The 18,897-nt window shown below is 53.2% G+C and overlaps 1 protein-coding gene across 8 annotated transcripts in view; it reads left to right on the forward strand.

The window, feature by feature from the left end:
• The window catches only part of CHD6 (chromodomain helicase DNA binding protein 6), a 98,958-nt gene that overhangs the window by 42,347 nt on the left and 37,714 nt on the right, over positions 1-18,897 (forward strand). For all 8 annotated transcript variants that reach the window (XM_039699498.1, XM_039699503.1, XM_039699504.1 and 5 more), the window contains 3 exons: positions 11,783-12,276; positions 15,976-16,114; positions 16,634-16,783. In XM_039699498.1, the coding sequence (XP_039555432.1) occupies positions 11,783-12,276; positions 15,976-16,114; positions 16,634-16,783 (783 nt within the window). The remainder of the gene's footprint in view (positions 1-11,782; positions 12,277-15,975; positions 16,115-16,633; positions 16,784-18,897) is intronic.

Below are 18,897 nucleotides of genomic sequence, written 5' to 3' on the forward strand. Positions count from 1 at the left end.
GCAGCAATCCAGAGGAGATTTATGAGCCAGTGGTCTCTGTATTAAGTGTGTGCAGGGGAAGAGCCTGACCATTGGCACTCTGTTGAGGGGAAAGGACCCGTTACATGCATGGGGAGCCACTCTGCCTGCGGGGCTGAAATACGGCTGGAGGTGTAAAAGGAACTGGTCTGCCTGGAGCTAATTTGTGTCTGTGCTGCTTTTAATGGGAAACCATTCAAGTGAGCGTTGAGCAAAGGGATAAATCTGCTTGAGAGCACAAGCCTGTGCCATTTCTAACCAGCTCTGAAGCAGCACGTGATACTCAGGGCACCCCAGATCACACTGCCATAGCAGGTTAGTGGGAGGAGGAAGGGAGGGAAGTGTTTTGAAGAGATCAGTGTGCTGTTCTGGGCTTGGAGCAAGGCAAATGCTGCAGATATTGAAAGGTGTGTGTTCAGAGCACCAGTACTGTAGGAAGTAATGAGGTGAGCAGTGTGTCCTGAAGATACTATGAAGAAGCAGAGCCAACCTCAAGGTGAGGAAGAGGAACAAGGGATCATGGAAGGTCTTGTGTACCTGCATGGCTGGATTGCTTCTGATGGGGCAGAGCAAAGGCCTGCAGGAGAGCAGGATGCTTTGGTGTGGGTCAGTGATCTCCCTCCTCTGACAGCAGAGCCCAGATAAGAAATTCATGCCACTCATTGGGCTAATATAGCAGGTTTGGGTGCTCTGGAAATGGGATTACTGAAATGACATGGGGTTTAAGCATGGCAAAGCCATCCTCCTCCACCATTTGGAGATTTTAGAGGGCTCAGCTGAAAATTGTTTTCTGTAGCTGTTGCTGCAGATAATATCTGGGACGGAGATAAAGGCATGTGGTGTGAGGAAGGAGGGGTAGAGATTCAGCTGCTCGACTTCTGAGCTCTCTGAGCCAGCAGCAGTGTAGGACAAACCTTGCAGCATGTCATGGGGTGGGGTGCAGCACTCCCAAACTCAGTGTTTGGAAGAAAGCCTGGTCAAGCAGGGCTCCTGCGGGCATTCTGGGTGCCTGGTTGAGGTGGTGAAGGAGTAGGTGGCTCCCTGTAATGCCCAGATGAGCAGCACTGGGGCAAAACTCACAAGGGGTGGCATTCCACATCACTCTGGACGATATTGAAAGGTGTGTGTTCAGAGCACCAGTACTGTAGGAAGTAATGAGGTTAGCAGTGTGTCCTGAAGATACTGTGAAGAAGCAGAGCCAACCTCAAGGCAAGGAAGAGGAGCAAGGGATCATGGAAGGTCTTGTGTCCCTGCATGGCTGGATTGCTCCTGATGGGGCAGAGCGAAAGCCTGCAGGAGAGCAGGATGCTTTGGTGTGGGTCAGTGATCTCCCTCCTCTGACAGCAGAGCCCAGATAAGAAATTCATGCCACTCATTGGGCTAATATAGCAGGTTTGGGTGCTCTGGAAATGGGATTACTGAAATGACATGGGGTTTAAGCATGGCAAAGCCATCCTCCTCCACCATTTGGAGATTTTAGAGGGCTCAGCTGAAAATTGTTTTCTGTAGCTGTTGCTGCAGATAATATCTGGGACGGAGATAAAGGCATGTGGTGTGAGGAAGGAGGGGTAGAGATTCAGCTGCTCGACTTCTGAGCTCTCTGAGCCAGCAGCAGTGTAGGACAAACCTTGCAGCATGTCATGGGGTGGGGTGCAGCACTCCCAAACTCAGTGTTTGGAAGAAAGCCTGGTCAAGCAGGGCTCCTGCGGGCATTCTGGGTGCCTGGTTGAGGTGGTGAAGGAGTAGGTGGCTCCCTGTAATGCCCAGATGAGCAGCACTGGGGCAAAACTCACAAGGGGTGGCATTCCACATCACTCTGGACGCCTGAGCCCAGGAGTGCCCACACCTTGTAAACTGACTTCTCATGGCCCCAAGAGGGGCTGTTGCCTTCCATTGAACAGTCTCTCTGGAGAAGATGAGATGCTTATGTGGTTCCAAGACTCCCAAGAGTCATGTGTTTCCCTGCCAGCCTCTCACCTGCGGAAGCTCTGTGTTGGTCATCATATACCCATATATGAAGGATGAAAAGATTGGCAAAATGCTGGTACCCTTCGTATTGGTGAGGCATGGCAGGGGAACTGTCAACTGCCTTTGGGAAAAATATTGGATGTGCTCCCTCCTTCATGTTGGTCATCATATGGGTGTAGGATCAGACCCAAGGATGAAAAGATTGGCAAAATGCTGGTACCCTTCGTATTGGTGAGGCATGGCAGGGGAACTGTCAACTGCCTTTGGGAAAAATATTGGATGTGCTCCCTCCTTTCCCTAGTTCTTGGCTGTCCTAGGCCAGTGCTGTGTCTTCTCTATGTCCACTGCCAGTGGATTAAGAAACCTAGGTTGGAGAGATGGGGTCTCAAAGTGGGCTGTCTGGGGAGGAGCTCCTCTCTGTGCTCCCTTGGTGCCCCCTGTATCAGTGCTTCTTTTCCTGTGCAAATTATGATGGGCTGGGTTACAGGGCACTGCCAGCTGTTTCACTCATCTGAGGGGCTGTTGTTAGCAAAGGCAGGGGCTCTGTTTCCACAACTCTTTCCTTAGTGATGCACAAAAATCTGGTACATTTGTCACCAAGCTGTGACTAACTCGTGAAACCTGTCACTTGTCTCATGACTTACAAGTTTTCATGCCAGGGTGCCTTGTCTGCTGGTAGAGGTGGGACAGGAGTGCCTGGTTACCCCTGAAAGCAGTGATAAGTGATGGATTTCCTTTTGAGGGCTCAGCACCATCATTCCCTGGGCTGTCTCCCCTGTCTGTGTCCTGCTTGTCCCTGGCATTGAAGGGTCTTCTACTCTTTATTTCTGCCAAACTCTGACATGTTAAATAAGAGAAGAAATAATGAACTAAAATAAATGCAGTTATCCCACAGTGCCTCTAAATCTCCTTATTCTACAGCCATGGAAGTGCTCCCATCCTTCATGGACTGTGACAGCAGAGCAGAATTGCATTGGAGACAGAGAGGGGGGAAAGTCCTGTGACCCCTTAGCCTTCTCCTGGAGGGGTCTTCTGACTTTCCAGCCTGGGCTTGGAAGTGGCAGGAATAGCTGGATCCCCTGCAGTGTGTGGACAGCGGTGGGAGGCAATGGGGAACAGTCCAGGGCTGCAGGTATTGTGTGGCTGCTGGGCAGCCCTTGCAAGGGGGAGACCCCTGGGAGTGTCTAAGGGAGCTGTGCTTGCCTTTCCTTCAAGCGCTCACGGCATAAAATGAAGGATTTTCCTGAATTTTATGGGTCTGTTTATGTGAAAGTGAGCTTTGCTGTGTTACATACTGCAAATGCAGCTGGGGATTTTGACCAGAGTTCCTCGAGGCTGAAGCAGGCTCCTGAGCAGTGGGAGCAGCATGGGGTGAGACTGTCCAAGCCCGAGGGCACTTGTAGCTCTGTCCCAGGCTGTCTAGGGCCTTTTTTTGGTCATGGTGAGACTGTCAGGTCTGATGAGATCCCGATGCTGGGTGGGTGGAGGAGTTTTGGGCACTCACTCTGTAAGGGTGAAGGGTGGGGGGAGCAGTGAGCTGCCAGGGTGCCCTTCTCCTGCACACATAGCCACAAGTGCTGGGTCTCTCCCAAGCTCCAAGGGCTGCACAGGTTTTCATCCTGAGTGGGGAGGACAGCCTGGACAGCCCAAGGCAGCAGCATTGCCCTCTGCCCCACCCATTCCCTCTGCTGGGGTGGTGGGAGCACGTGTGCCTGCTGCCAGGGCTGGCCCTGTCATTGGACACAGCTTCCGAGCTGTAGTTGTTGAGAGCTGCATTGTGGTGGAGTATCCTGGGAGCAGAGCCAGGCCCCGCCTCCATCATGCACATCCCGTGGTGACTGCAGAGCCTGCTCAGAGACATGATGGAAGGTGGCACTTGTATATTTTTAGCTTCTTGTTCCATTGGATTAAGAGCTGTAAGCAAGGGGTGCAGACACTGGGCAACCAGAGCACAACAGCCCATGCTGTACACACTACTGGTGGGGATGGAGCTGCTGGAGTGTTTGGCTCGCCAGTCTGACAAAACCCTCTGTGTGAAAGGAGCTGCCTGTTCTGCTTCTGTTGGGCTCTACAACCAGCTGTGTGGGTAGACTGGGCTGGTGATGGCCAGCCTGACCTTCTCAGGGAGGCAGAGCTGTGTCGTGGTGCCCATCTTGGGCTGCTGTTGGAGTGGCAGGCTGGCTGGTCTTCGGTTAGTGCTGAGTAGGGAAATGGGCAACGGGGTTGCTGGGCAGCCCCCAGGCATCAGTTTCTGCCTAAAGAGCATGGAAACCATTGATGACCCCTTGCAGTCAGGTTCCTGTGGACACTCCACATACAGAACAGATCTCCGTGGGGTTTAATACATGCCCTAGACCCAAATGCAGGCTTCTGCAGAGCTCTCCTAGTGCAGTACAGGAAAGCTTGGCCAAGCATGCAGTAAACAGGGCTTGAATGGTCCTAGCAGCTGAGAGCAAGGTGTCATGTGCTGCTGGCTGCAGTCACGCTGCCTGGTGAGGCTGTGTTGTGTGGATGTCATCTGAGCCTGGTTGCCAGGGGAGGTGGATCTGCTCTTGGTGTTGTGACCATTGGAAGAGCTCATCTGTGGCCTTCTTACTAGACAGAGCTGCTGTTCAGATCCTGAAGCTGTGGCTGAGCTTTGCTCTGCTGGGAGCGCTGCTCTTGAAGAGGAAAGCCTGCAGGATGGATTATGGGGTGGGCATGAAGCTTTTGGTCTTTTCTCCTTCCCGTACCCAAACTTACGGGATAGTGCAGGGTTTAGATATGGATCAGGCTCCAACACCCAACAGTGTGGATGCAACATGTCCTTCATCCCCATCACATCTCCTGGCAGTGCGGGCATGTGACTTCTGCCTTGTGGGTGGAGAGGAGCTTCTCTGCTCCTGCCTCTCATAGATACTATTATTATTACTCTTATTATAATTATTATTGAAATTATTGAATTGTTGAAAGTGCATAAGCTGTGTAAATCAGCATTTCCTTTATGGGGCAGCAGATGTTGCTTCTTCCCGTCCCCACCTTGTCTTTGCCGTTCCCTCTTTTCCGCTGTTGTTCCCTTTGCAGGTACCTGTTGCAGGCAGGTGAGGCTGTGGGTTTTGTCCCTGGCTCACCACGGGCAGTCCCACTGGTCTTGTCCTAAGCAGGTGTGGGGAAAACACTGCTGAATTTCACTGCTTCTCAGCTCCCATGCCTGTGCCCAGGGGAGTTTGTAAACTGTGCCTTCACATGCCTGCGCACCCAGCTTTACTGGGGGCCTTGCAGAGGGTCCGGGGTGCTGTGTGAGCCTTGTGGGCTGGACAGCCAGTGCATCCCACAGGCTCTGCAGTCTGGGAGAGGGGAGGGAGCCCCTCAAGTAACAGGGGCAGCAGCTGCTTTGCCTCCCACCTCCTGGTGTTGTTTTCCATCAAGTTCTGAATAAAAACTTGGTGTTCAAGTTGAGACTATAAATGAAACAACTCTTTGGGGAGTTTTTAATCATTTTTTTCTCCTGACCTTGTATTTGACAGTAGTTAGACACATGTAACAAGACTTCCTGCTCCAGCTGATGCTGAAGGACTGTATGAAATGTCATTTATAGAAGATTCCTCTGTGAATAAAAAAAACATCACAAAGAAGTGTATTCTGGAAACGTGAAATCATTACAATCATCACCAAAAAAAAAAAAAAAAAGCCAGTTGAGAGACAGTGCAAAGACATAGTTCTAGGGATAAAAAGTGTTCTGGGGAAGCAGAGCATGTTTGGATTGGTTTACCAGAGGTTCAGAGATGGGCATCATCTACCAAAATCTGGAAGTCATCATCTTTACTTCTCCCCCACTCCAAAATACCCAGAAACAACAAAGCTGCTTGCTTAGGTATACATGTAAAAGGATGTGTAGAATGGGCAGTTGAATGGAATATTATGTTTCTATTTAGTTTTAAAAAGTCATAGTAAAAAAAAAAGGACACATAGTCTATGAATTTAAAAGTAACCCTGTAGCAAGGCAGGGCATCACATTAGGAACCTCTGAAGACATGGAGTCTAATAACAGATCTTTTTCCAAATCTCTTGGGATTTAAAAAATCTTTAAGAGGACTTGTTTGTTTTGGCAGAGTGTTGGCAGAACAGTTCAGTTAAATAGGCTCTTTACCCAGAGCCATCTCTGATGCCAGAGGCATCAGAAGGTTGCCCTTAAAGGGTGTGGCAATGACATTTTTGAGCAAAGTCATGTAAGCCACCTGTTTTGAGGGACTTTAAAGGAACACTGTGAGATTTGGGAATTGCTAATAAATAGTGTTGGGGCCATCACCCATTAAGGGCCATGGAAGGGGAAAGGGGAGTAAATGTGAAACTAAAGGTCAATAGATTCTCTTAGGTACTGAGTAAATAGTTAGGAACTATAATAATTAAGCACTTTGTTTCTGAAAATACTACACTGGTGAATAGTCAACATGACTTTTGCAAAGCAGAGTTAGTCCTTGCAATCTCTTGAGGATTTTAAAGATAACTGGCTCACAGGACTGAAGTTGGGCTGGGCTGGTACAAGGCTTATGGGCTCCTAACCAGCAGCTGAGGAAGTTTCTCACCAAATGCTTGTAAACACATGAAGCGTTGTCCTGATGAAAGGTCTTTCTGTAAATTAGTGACTGGTTAAAGGCAAGGAAGCCAAATACAGGGAAGATGTTGCTGCTTTCACAGCACAAGTAGAGGAAGAAAGGTGCTGGCTGATTTCTGCACTTGTCTGAGATGCTGAAATGGAGAGGGAGGCTGAAAAGTTGAGAAAAGTCTCAAAATGCTCCTGGTAAAGTATGGGAGAACCAGCCATGCATGTGTCATCACTGGGGGCAGTCCCTGCTCCTGGAGGAGACTTTAAAGCACTGGCAGAGTTTGGCATGTGCCTACAGGTTATCCAGGGTGCATCCTGTGGTTGTAAAGGGAAAAGGAACAGAGCAGAAGCCCTCCTACTACTCTGTGGTACCTCTGATGCTAGGTGCTTCCTACTGCCACCCCATAGCCAGTGGGGTTGGAAGAAGTGCTGAGCAGGACAAGGCAGGTGGCCTGAGAGCTGGCACAGCCTACCCGTGAGGAGAGGGTGACTTGTCACCTCTGCCTTGGGTGGGCCAAGAGAGCTCTGCAGGGGGAGAATGGCAAAACGGAATTGTACAGAGCCTGTGACAAGGAGACCCCCTCACAGCTTGAGGAGTAGAAACCACTTAGGAGGGCAGCAGGATTTAACCAAAATTAGTAGGTTTCCCCAGTACCTTATGAGTTTGTAGTACTGAATGCCCCCAGGTGCATTGGCACCCAGGGTTACAGGAGGGTTCATCGTGGTGTGGGTGCAGCCTGTCGCTGGACCAGCCTGGCGTGCTGATACTGCCTGCCCTGCCCCACTCCTGCCCCTCAGGGTCAGCATTGCCCACAGCAGCTCCTGGCTGGTCTGGAGCAGCCCAGAGCAGCCTGCCTTGCCCTGCTGCAGCATGTCCTGGCTGGTGGTTTGCCAAGTTTAGGCTCCTGCAGCTACATGTGCTCCTCTCCTGTGAAAGGTGTGAGTGTGGTGGTATGTCAGTGCTGGCCATGGCTGTGCATGCAGTGACTGGTAGCCCAGTCACAGCAGTGGGCAGCCTGTTGGCTCCTGGACACCCTGTTGGCTCCTGGACACGGGTATGTCAGGCCACTCAGGCTGAGGTGGCTGCTGCAGCAGAGTTCCCTGCAGTGAGTGCTGTGTCCCCATCAGTGTGACACGGGCCCTTCAGGCTCTCACCCTTGGGAAGCAGAGGTGATTTCCCTTGTGGCACAGGGACAGCAGCAGCAGCTGCATGGGGACAGTGAGCTCCTGCTGGCATGAGGGACCAGCTGGGCTGCTGCAGGCAAAGCAGTGAGGGTGCTTTGGAGCCAGGCAGGAGCACGAGCTGGTTCTGCTTTCTTTGGCTTTTTCTGTTGATGAGAAGCCAGGATAAATTGAACCTCATCAAGGGGTAGTAGAAAAAACCCATTCTCTGGCTCGTGGCAGTGTGCCAGGCTCTCACTGCAGACTGTACTTGGCAGCAGAGTCCTACATGCATGGCCAGAGCTTGCTGTGGGCTTCAGGAGCGTAACATAAAGCATTCTCCCCTCAAAATAGACCAAGCAGCTTTGGGAGCATGGTTTCTGGGCTGGCAGCACTTGGTGGGAAGCAGCCTGGTCTCCCTGCCTGTCTGTCCATGTGCTCCCTGTGTGAGCCCTGGCTGTGCACCTGGGTCCCACAGGCTGGCATGTGATGGCCCATTCATGGCAGGGCCTGCACCAGAGGCTTCTGATTGCTCCAGATGGAGGCAGTCACTGCTGGCTGGGACCAGCACTGCTCCTGGGACATGGCAGGCTGTGATACCTGAAGCATTCTCCCCTCAAAATAGACCAAGCAGCTTTGGGAGCATGGTTTCTGGGCTGGCAGCACTTGGTGGGAAGCAGCCTAGTCTCCCTGCATTTCTCTCCATGTGCTCCCAGGCCAAGGTGCTGACACTGCGTGTTAGGGAAACAGACTTCCAGCTCTTCAGGGAGATAGTCAGTGGGATTCCCTGGGAGACTGCCCTCTGGGACTAGGGAGTGGAACAGAGCTGGCAAATCTTTAAGGAAGTGTAGATTGGGTATCAGTCCCAGTATTGATCCAGACTGGGGCAGGAACAGGTTGAGAGCAGCCCTCATGAGAAGGATTTGGGGGTGCTGGTGGATGAGAGGCTGCACATGCCTGGACGTGTGTGCTGGCACCCAGACACCAACCATGTCCTGGGCTGCATCAAAAGAAGTGTGGGCAGCAGCTCAAGGGAGGGGATTCTGCCCCTCTGGTCCCCTCAGGCGAGGCCCCACCTGCAGTGCTGCATCCAGCTCTGGAGTCCTCAGTGCCAGACAGACACGAACCTGGTGGAGCCAGTCCAGAGGAGGCCACCAGGCTGATCAGCGGGATGGAGCACCTCTCTTAGGAGCAAAGGCTGAGAGAATTGTGTTTGTTCAGCCTGGAAAACAGGAGGCTTAGGGGTGACATAATTGCAGCCTTCCAATTCCTAGGGGGGACTTACCTAAAACAGTGATACCAGAATTGTGCAGATAGAAACTTTGTAACAGAGTTTTGAGTATTAGGAGCAGGCATTCTTTGTTGCAGCATGCTGGTCACTCAGGGGAATCACTCCTGCATTCCAGTGGGATGAGTGTTTGGTGAACAGGGATTTTATCATGCACACTGATTACATATTCATTAGCTATCCCCAGTTCCTTGGCTTTATTTTACATAGTCACACCTCTTATCAGAAGTCCTTATATGGTTCTTTGGGGTCCATCTTCAACTTCTGGTGTCCATTTTAGGTGGCTGTTCCTCCACCCCTGCTTTTGAGTAAGTGCAGTATCGTTGTTTTGTGTAACTTTTGTTTTGTCAGCCTTGCAGAGCTGAGCTGGCATCCTGCTTGCACTTTGTATGACTTCTGTTTGCCTAAGTTACATCCTTTATCTATTTCTACAAGGCTGTGCTGTTGTGTTCTACTGTCCTTGACAAAAGTAAATATTGTTCTATCCTACTGCTCTTATCAAGTGAGTAAAATGCTGTTCTGTTCTACTGTCTTTATCAGGGGTACTGCCTAAAGGGGACTTACAAGAAAGATGGAGAGGAACTTTTTACAAGAGCATAGGATAATAGGACAAGGAGAAATTGATTCAAACTGAAAGACAGTAGGTTTAGATTAGATATTAGGAGGAAATCCACATATATAGATATATACATAATATTAGATATAAGGAGAAAATTCTTTGCTTTTAGGGTGGTGAGGCACTATAAGGGGTTGACCAGACAAGCTGTGACTACCCCATCCCTGGGGGTGTTCAAGTCAAGGTTGGATGGGGTTCTGAGCAACCTGGTCTAGTGAAAGTTGTATGTGTTGGAAGTAGATAATCTGTAAGGTCCCTTCCAACCCAGGCCAGTCTGTGATTCTAAATTGTTACAGCTGGTCCCCATCTTGTGAGAGCTGAGGAATGCAAAGGCTGGGACTGCTTCTGTTGGGCAGCCAGTGGTCTCAGAAGCAGCATCAATAGTGCTGATTTTCTCCTGGTCCTGAATAGGTTCCCTTTAATTCCTTAAGTGCCCTGTGATGGCTGGTCCATGTGGCAGGATGGCTGCTCCCCCATCCCAGGCTGCTGGTGCATCAGTCTGGAGGTGCTGCACGGTAGGAGGAATGCTGGTGCAGCCTGCTTGATCAGCACCAGCCAAGCCTGCAACTCCGCTCATGGGTGGCTCCATCAGGTGCCTTCCCACTTGCAGTCTGTTTCATTTAATGCTTCCATCTAATCCAAATCAGAAGTCCAAGTGTTACAGAGCACCCTGTGCCTAGACAACCCTGGATGGGCTCCAGCCTTCATCCCATAAGATGCAAAGATTTGCATTCTCTCTCACAGCTCTGAGGTGTCTTGAGGAACTGGATGGTGCCGAGGTTCTGCAGAGCCAGGGCATTGCTGCCAGAGGCACTGGCACCTCCATCTCAGCACCAGGGAAGGAGCTTGTGAAGGAAGCAGTACCCCTGGCCTGGGGCAGCTGTGTGTGTGAGGTGGCAGGGCTAACGCTGCCCCTGTCCCCACAGGCACAGGAGATGCTGCCCAGCACTTCCTGGGCCACTCACCAGCTGCCCCTCAGGTTCCCTAGGGGGAGCTGACACCTCCAGGCTGGTGGGAAGGGCCCATGTCTTGTCTCATGGCACAGCCACCAGCCCGCGGTTGCAGGACCAGCTCTCCAGCCCCAGTCGTGCTGCTGGGCTTGGTCTGGTGCTGCCCTGCCAGCCCCCCAGTGAGGAGCAAGCCCAGCAATGGCCACTGTTGCCCTCTGGTCATGGCTGAACCATGTGTTAGGTGCAGCTGAGGCACTGGGGATGGGAACTGACCAGTAAAGCAGCTGAAATGGAACCTGACATGTTCTTCTCCCCATCTGTGCACTTCTGCCTGCTCCCTTGCTCTCTCTTGCTCTGGCAGCTGATGCAAGGGATGTTTCTGGTTCCCATTGAGAATTGTCCCCCACAGCTCCCTTCCTTGGGCTGTCCCCTGCCAGCCTGGGCTGCTGTCCTGGAGTGAAGGCTGCTGCACATTGAGCTTGGGCCCTCACAACAGGCACTCCTACTGCTGCTTGAGGAGAGTGGGGCCCTTGAGTGCTGCTGTCTGGTCATGCCTGCTGAGGCCAAGTATGCCCAGGAGGCAGCTCAATTCCTTTCAGTGTTCAGTGCTGGAAAGTTCACAGGAAGTGAAGGAAGTACTGAAGGAGGAAGAGCAGTTCTTCCCTCCTGGCTTGGAGGGAGCCCCAGCACACAGCAGCTCCTGTGAACAGTGCTGGTCTAACCCTTCTCTTCTGCCTCAAGCTCTACCCCAGATGGACCTGGGATGGGACCCATTTTTATTTCTGTAGGCTGCTAGGCATCCCTAATTGCCCCTCCTGGCCCTACTGCGACAATGTCTGGCTCAGGACAACAGGCAGGAAGTGCTGTGGATGCACAGGTTGCTCTTGCCTTAGCCAGGTGGAGTCTGGAGTGTTTGATCAAAGGCACAGCAATGCTTGAGGCACGCACTGGGGCCAGCCACCTCTGCTGGGACCTGCATGGGCTAGTGGGGAGCCAAAAGGCCTCTGTGTGTCAGCCTCTGTTGGGCAGAGATGGGAGGTCCTGCTGTTGAGCTGCGTCTGCTCGTGGTGACTGTTAGCCATAGTCCCCGAATGCTGCCATGGGTGGTTGGAGCATCGTGGGGCTGCAGTTCCCTGGGCCACCTGCTGTGCAGCTCTGGCATTTGCTTCACCTGTCCCTCTGTGTTCTCTCCCCAGCCGCCAAGCTTAAAAGCACTGAGCCTCTCCCCAATGTCGTCTGCCTGGGAGTGCAAGACGCAGGACACCTTTGCCAGCAGTGAAGAGCAGGACGAGGTGACTGACCAGGTGACAGTGACAGCCACAAACACAGGTGGTCAGTGCCAGTGCCCGAAGGAGGAGCCCAATGGAGCTGCCCAGAAGCGGACAAGCACCCAGAACGGGATGCAGGACAGCGGGGGCACGGGGGTGAAGAAGAAACGGAAGAAAAAGGATCTGGCAGAGCAGGAAGGGGGAGATAAAGCAGCTGTGGAGGTGAAACCAAAGAGGAGGAGAGAGCCTAAGGAACCAAAAGAGCCTAAAAAGGTGAAGGAGTCTAAGAAGCCCAAGGAGCCCAAGCAGAGGGAGGTGGCTAAGAAGCCCCGGAAACCTCGGGAACCCAAAGCCCCGAAGGAGCCTAAAGACAAGAAGAGTGGCTCTGAGCCAGCCCCCAGATCAAGATCCAGGAAGAGCAGGTGGGTGTTGTGGTTCATTTGAGGCGGGGGGGGACACCCCGGGGAGTCCCCAGAGGGCCCCCTAGGCTGTGAGTGCACTGGCAGCAGCAGGCAGGCAAGGACACTCCACACGGCTTCTGAGGGTGCTGATTAGGTGAGAGTTTATTTGGGGTTCCATCCCCGGGAACAGATGGGTGGTGGTGTGGCTCTTTCCCTGTGCCTGCTGTGGACAGGGCTGTGGGCTTGCATGAGCTGCATCTGGGAGAAAGCAGCACTGGCTGTGCAGGGCACTGGTCTGAAGGCTGGATATGCTGGTTGGGATGCCAGGATGAGCTCTCTGGCCATGCAGAGATGGGACAGGTAGGTGCTCTTTTGGGGTTATGGCCCTGTGAGTCTTGAGATCCATAAGAGGACTGGAGAGTCTTGGCCTCTCCTTGGTCTGGCCTTTGTGCCAAGCGTCGTGGGGCAAAAGGGACTTTAGGGAGATGTCCCACCAGGACAGTGAGTTGCTGTGTGGCAGAGGGCCTGTCATATATGATTTGAGGTGTGGGCAGAGGGTATGTAAGTGAGAAAAACCTGGCCCTGGACTGTGTGCAAATGAGGGTCTGTGCACACCCAGGGCCAGCAGCCTGCCTCCCCTTGGCTTGGGTTTGGGAGGATGGTGGAGCAGACCCCATTCCCTCTCCCTCACCTGGAAGACTTATCCTTTCTGGCAGCTGTGCTGACAGTCAAAGTCACCAGTGGAGGGAGGCCTGAGGACTCCCTTGTGCTGCACAGGCCAGCGCCACTGCCTCTGGTAATTCCTCAGCCTTTTAATTAACAGGCTGGTTGGCCAGAAGCTCTGGTGTCCTTTTAATGGAGAGTGTGTGCAGGGAGCAGAGCAGGTCTCAAGAGCAGTGATTTAGTTTGGTCTTCCACAGCCCTCCTCTTCAGAGCTCACTGACAGCCAGATCCTGGAGAGGCCGTGGCTGCGGAGCTGCCATTGGGGTGCCTTTCGTGCCATTGGTATGGGCTGGTTGTGGACAAGAGGAGGTGTGGGTTGCTCAGCAGGAGAGCTGGGTGCCGTGTCCCCAGCAGATCCCTGAGCCATGCAGTGCTGTCACTGTGTTCTTCCTTGAGCCCAGGGCTCTGCAGATGTTCTTCATTAGCTGGTGAGCCAGAGCAGATGGGGATGGGCAGATCAAGCGGACAGTGCAGAGAGGATGAGGGAAGGGCTCCTCCAGGCCCCAAGGAAGGCTGCAACAGAGGGATAGAGGTGGAGAGGGAAGGAGAGGCACCGCAGGGAAGGATGAAGCCCATGTGAATTCAGCATTGCACCCCAAGAAGGGTCCTAGGATGAGGGATGCAGCAATTTTCCTAATGATACTTCTACTCCACCAGTAAGGACCTGCCATGCAGGCAGTTCACAGAGCTCTGCCCCTGCAGGAGGACCTGTGGGACCAGACCAAAGCAGGGGAACCCAGGGGAAGAGCAAGCCATGGAGGTTTGCGAAGGCATTCCTGGCTCTTGTAGGTCCTTTGGCTGCCAGCAGTGCCTTTGCAGGGTGCTGACCATTACATACAGAGCAACCTGTGACTGTGCAACCTGTTGTGAGTAGCTGGTAGACACATCACCCTGCCAGAGATGGAGCTCGTGGCAGGGTAACCCCAGCTGCAGATTTGGAAACCCTGGCTCTCCTACTTCAGCACAGCAGGTTCTGGGCATACCATGGCAGGCTGAAAGGCAGCCAACTTGCTGTGCTGGGTACCAGCAGAGCCCTGGTGGAGAGGCCACTTCGTGCAAACCACACAATGTAATATATATAGCTCTGTAACACATCATTCAACCAGAAGAAACAGTGTGTGGGAGTCTGGGAGTTTCACAAAGCTCTGTGCATTCCTTATGCTCTATCCCAGTATAGCCTGAGTCTGTGGTGCTTCCTCCCAATCATCTTCAGCTTCCAGGAGGACCTAATTCCAGCTCTGCTGCTTGGAAAGTCCAGCCCGTGGGTCCTCCTTACAACTTCCCTACCTCTGTAGCCCCTCTTTGAGCCATTTTTCAGACTTGCTTTGGGCTCTGGATCAGCTACCAGCAAACCCTGCTGTGTGAGGGATGGCCATGGGTGTCAGGGTGGAAGCTCTGCAGAGAGCAGGGTTGTGTATCCCCCTGTGCCCCCTGGCCACGTGGAGCTGGGGAGGTGCTGGGGGGGCCCTGACAGCACAAGGAGGGGAGAGGTGAGCAGCAGGCTTTAGTTAGTTTGTACTCTGTGCAGATGGAATGCTTGCTGTGAGTCCTCTAAGTGGCAGATAATGGTGGCATAATTTCTTCTAAATTATTTCTAATCATAGTCAATGACTGACTCATGAATGAAGCAGTTGTTAATTGTGACTTACAAATCAATATCTTGGGAGTGACTGCTTAGTGGAAGCACTGCTCACAGAGCATTTTCAGGATCTCTAATTTAGGCATATATGCATGGCCAGGGCATTTTTGGCCTGAACAACAGATTTTTACCTTTATTTTCTGCTAGTTACAGGCAAGCAGAGATTTTTGTTATTAAATGGAGCTAAAATCTTGACATTGCTTTGAAACTAATGGCTCCTCTGCCACTGTGCAGGTCTGGGATGTGGAGGGGACGAATGGTGGGGCTGGAAGTGAGAAAGGAGGCATTGCTCAGCCCTGGACAAGCACCAGCTCTTTGGACCCATTGCCTTAACAGTGTTCCTTGCAGAGGGAAAGGATGGACTGGCATGCTGGGAGCAGTTGTTTTTTTACCGTGGTGCTCCCTGGTCCTGTTTCCCTGTGCAGGCAGGGGTGCAGGTGACCCTTACCCTGAGAACATGACGTGGGACTGGGCTTGTCTTTCCCTGTTTTTCAGGAAGGTGGTGAGATTCATGGGCGCAGAGCCCAAATCCCCTCTGTGACCTGAGCGTGGAGAGCAGTTGTTGTCTGGTGGGACAGAGCTTCCCAGCAGGCCCTTGGAGTGGGCAGTGCCTGCTGTGATGGGCCACTGCATCTGTGGGAGTTGGATCTGCATCCTCCTGTGTTCGTGGTGATGACAGGGCTTAACTCCCTCCAGCTGGAGGCTCACGCCAGTCTGCTCAGCTGCCTCGAGAGGGGCCTCAGTGCTGTGACTCAGGAACGCAAACTGTGAACTGGAGCAGCTTGGGCTTGGTGTAAAGATTTACTGGGGTCTGGCAGGGCTCTGTGGCACAGGCAGGAGGTGGTCAGCAGTGTGGCCAGTGCTCCGAAGACTTGACTTGAAGGTTCTTTTCCAGGGTGCCAGGACATGCATTGCCTCTGAAGCTGCTGAACTTTATTTCTGACTTTGGTTAGCACAGGATGTGTTTGGGAGTGCTGTGATCAGAGCAGGCACCTTGCTGCCTTGGCGTACTGAGTTTGGTGGTGGAGAGATCCTTTTTGTGCCTGTGCTAGACCCCGTGAGCTGAACCCCAGCTCCTACAGCCCCTGTGGGGTTGTTCCCTTGGCTGGTGAGAGCACTCAGCCTCCACACCAGGCAGGGCAGGTGAACCCTTTCATCCCAGTGTTCTGGAGCTGGATGGAGAAACACTGGGTGTGCTTAGAGAGCATCAGTGCCTGGGAATCCCCAGTGCTGGGGGCAGTCCCAGGAGCCTTGAGCTGCCTCTGGGGGATCCAGTGGCAGCAGTGCTCTGCGTGGTGCTTGCTGCCTCTCTCCTGGGATCCCCAGGACATAATCTAACTGTCAGTCTGCCTTGGCAGCAAAGACACCCCTGTGGAGAAGAAGAAGAAGGGGAAGAGGAAAAATGAGATACCAGTGAACAGTTTGGATTTGGATCAGGATCTCCTGAGCCCATCTGTACAGAGCCCAGAGGAGTCTGCAGAGTCAGCTGACAGCCAGGTATGTACAAAGCCCTCAGTGGGCTGCTGGTGGGTGAAATCCTGGCTGCCTCTCAGTAGGACCACAACAAGGGCCTCTGGGCACAGGAATCAGAGAGCATGCTCAGCACTGCGGTCAGCTTCTATCAGCCTGAAGTTCCTGTTGGCCCAGGGTTGCATGCACACTGCTGCCCTGGGCCCTGCGGGTGTCAGCCTTGGGTGTCCTTCTCCACCACAGCTCTGGGCAGCTCCCTTTCCTGGCACAGCACAGGGGGACACATTGGCCCTGCAGCCTGGGAGGCTGCATAGCCTGCATTCTCCAAGGCTCCTCTGCCTCACCTCTTGGGGAGTGGTGGGGCTCTGTGGCTCAGGGTGGAGATCTCAGCACCACAAGGAGTGCCTGTTCTTCCTACCACCCCCATCCAGCTGGGGCTGGAAGGAATTCTGGCAGCCCTGGGGCTTTCTCTCTGCCGCTCAGGCAAGAGGAGGTACTCGGTCTGTCCGTGCCTCCCAGGACTGCCTTTTTTCATCCCATACACAGAAACGACGCTCGGGACGGCAGGTGAAGAGGAGGAAGTACAACGAGGACCTGGATTTCAAGGTTGTGGATGATGATGGCGAGACAATTGCTGTGCTGGGAGCTGGGCGAACCTCCGCGCTCTCCGCCTCTACCCTGGCGTGGCAGGCAGAGGTAGTGCTGGGTGTGGGACTGGGGCTGTGGGGGATCTGCCTCATGCAGGCTATTCCAAAATGTCAGTGCTGAGGCTTGAGGAAGTGGTGGGTCCCAGCTTAAGGATGGGGTGAGAGAATGCCTGTCTGGGAGTGTTCAGGCTGGCTTTTCAGGAGCTGTGAGAAGGACAAGAGGCATGCTGGTCCAGCTGTCCCCCTGCTGCTTGGAGACTAAAGTCTCTGGAATGTGTCATGCAGCTGGACATGTTCTACCCACTGCCCGTGCCCACCTTTGGCTTTGATCTGTGTAGTCCATGATTACTCTATTATTTTGTTCCTGCTGGCTGAGGGCTTTGTAGGTGCCATATCATCATTTTCTGCCCGCGTTGCTGCTCTCCATCAGTGCCTCAGAGCCTGGTGATGCCAGCCTGACCTTTGCCAGCTGAACTGATCTGCTGGGCAGCATGGCAGGGATCTGGGACCCAGTGCCACTGCAGTTTGGGCCTTGCTGTCCTTCTGCCTCTGCCTACTGGTTCAGTGCTGGCTGCTCCTTCCTGCCTGTCTGTGACTATATGTTGGATCCTGCAACTCTTTCCATCTCTCTGGTCACTGACAAAGCTGTCAGATATTAATAATGGTTACTGGTTGTTTTCATGGTGTTTCTGTTACCCTCTCTAGTCCCCTCTTCCCAAGGTTTTGGTGGGTATTAGCTCTGTTAGTAAGCCCTGACCTGATCCATGCCTCACCTGGGGCTGCCACACACCCATAGGACATGCCCCAGTGCTGCTTCAGCTCTGCCTGAAGCTGTGTCCCAGCTGGGCTCCTGGCAGTCATCTCTCCAAGTGACATTTTCAAAGCAGCAGGTGTGAGCTGCCTTTGACATGTGTCCATGCTTCCACCCTGTTCTCCTCTCAGTCCTACACTTCCACCTCAGTTTGTCTTGCTCCAGATGGGTCATTGAAGCTGATGTCCAGAGCAGCCAGGCTGGATGGTTGCTCTGAGGCCTGGCCAGCCTGCTCAGCTGAGCCTGCCTGTTGCTGCTCCCAGGATCTGAACTGACAGGCAGGGCAGGATGTGAGTGCTGTGACCTCAGGGCTGCTCTCTCCATGGCCTGGACTTGCAGCTTTCCCCCTGCATCCTGGCCACAGTCCTTAAACAGCTCTTTGGGCAGTGCAGGGCTCCTCCAGCAGCCTTCACACAGCCAGCAGTGAGCCACAGACCACTGGAAGCCTGTGTAAGGGCTGTGGATGAGCGTGGAGCTCCCAGTGCCAGGACACTGGCCTGCTGTGGTGGCCATGTTCAGACAAACCCTCTGTGGGAGAGTCAAGAAGAGCCCAGCAGTGCCAGGGCAGATACCTGGGCATAGGGAAGCAGATAGTGCACAGTGATTGTGGCAGGAGCACTTCTGCATGCTCCCTTCAGCTGTCTTAACCCAGTTTAGGGCAGAATTCCCCAAATATGGCAGAGATCCTGCTCCTGGCCTCAAGATGGCAGCCAAGGAGCCCAGGCAGACCTGCTGTTCCCTGCTCATTGTGTTGTGCTGCTGGGTTCAACATCCTGCCCTGCACTCAAGGACAGTGCCAAGGCAGCAGTCACCTCTGGGCTGGGGATGGAAGGGTTGTTGTGGCCCTGGGCATGGTCTGGACTTCCCCAGACACATTCAGGTGAGTGGTGTGGGATGCCCTGTCTGTCTGTCCTTCCCTAGCCTGCCCCATGCCATTCTTTGAGAGACTTTCTAGTCTGCAAAGTGACACCTTAGGGCTGCTTTGCCTTGGTCCATACTCTGCCTCTCTCAGAAGGGAATGAACGGAGTCTTTCTGCTTTCTGCTCTGCATTTTGCTCCTCCTTCTGCTGTATTACCTTCTAGCCAAAGCAGAACTGATATTTCTAATGCTCAAGCAGGCTCCATGTTTTTGGTGTCTGTCATCTCCCCTGCATCTCCCTCTGTGGGTCTCCTCTGTAGCACAGACAGGCACAAGCCTGGTTCTCTTGTCCCTTGGCTTTTGGTAGGGCTGATCCTGGCACAGCTGCAGCCAGGAAAGGCTCCACCTCCCCAGAGCTGGCAGCAGGACAGCATTAGGGCCACCTGCAGCAAAGCCTGTGCTCAGTGAGAGGAGCTGTGCTGGAGCCCCTGGG

The sequence above is a fragment of the Passer montanus genome, unplaced genomic scaffold (assembly GCF_014805655.1).
Source record: "Passer montanus isolate IOZ18808 unplaced genomic scaffold, ASM1480565v1 scaffold136, whole genome shotgun sequence".
NCBI classification, from domain to species: Eukaryota; Metazoa; Chordata; class Aves; order Passeriformes; family Passeridae; genus Passer; species Passer montanus.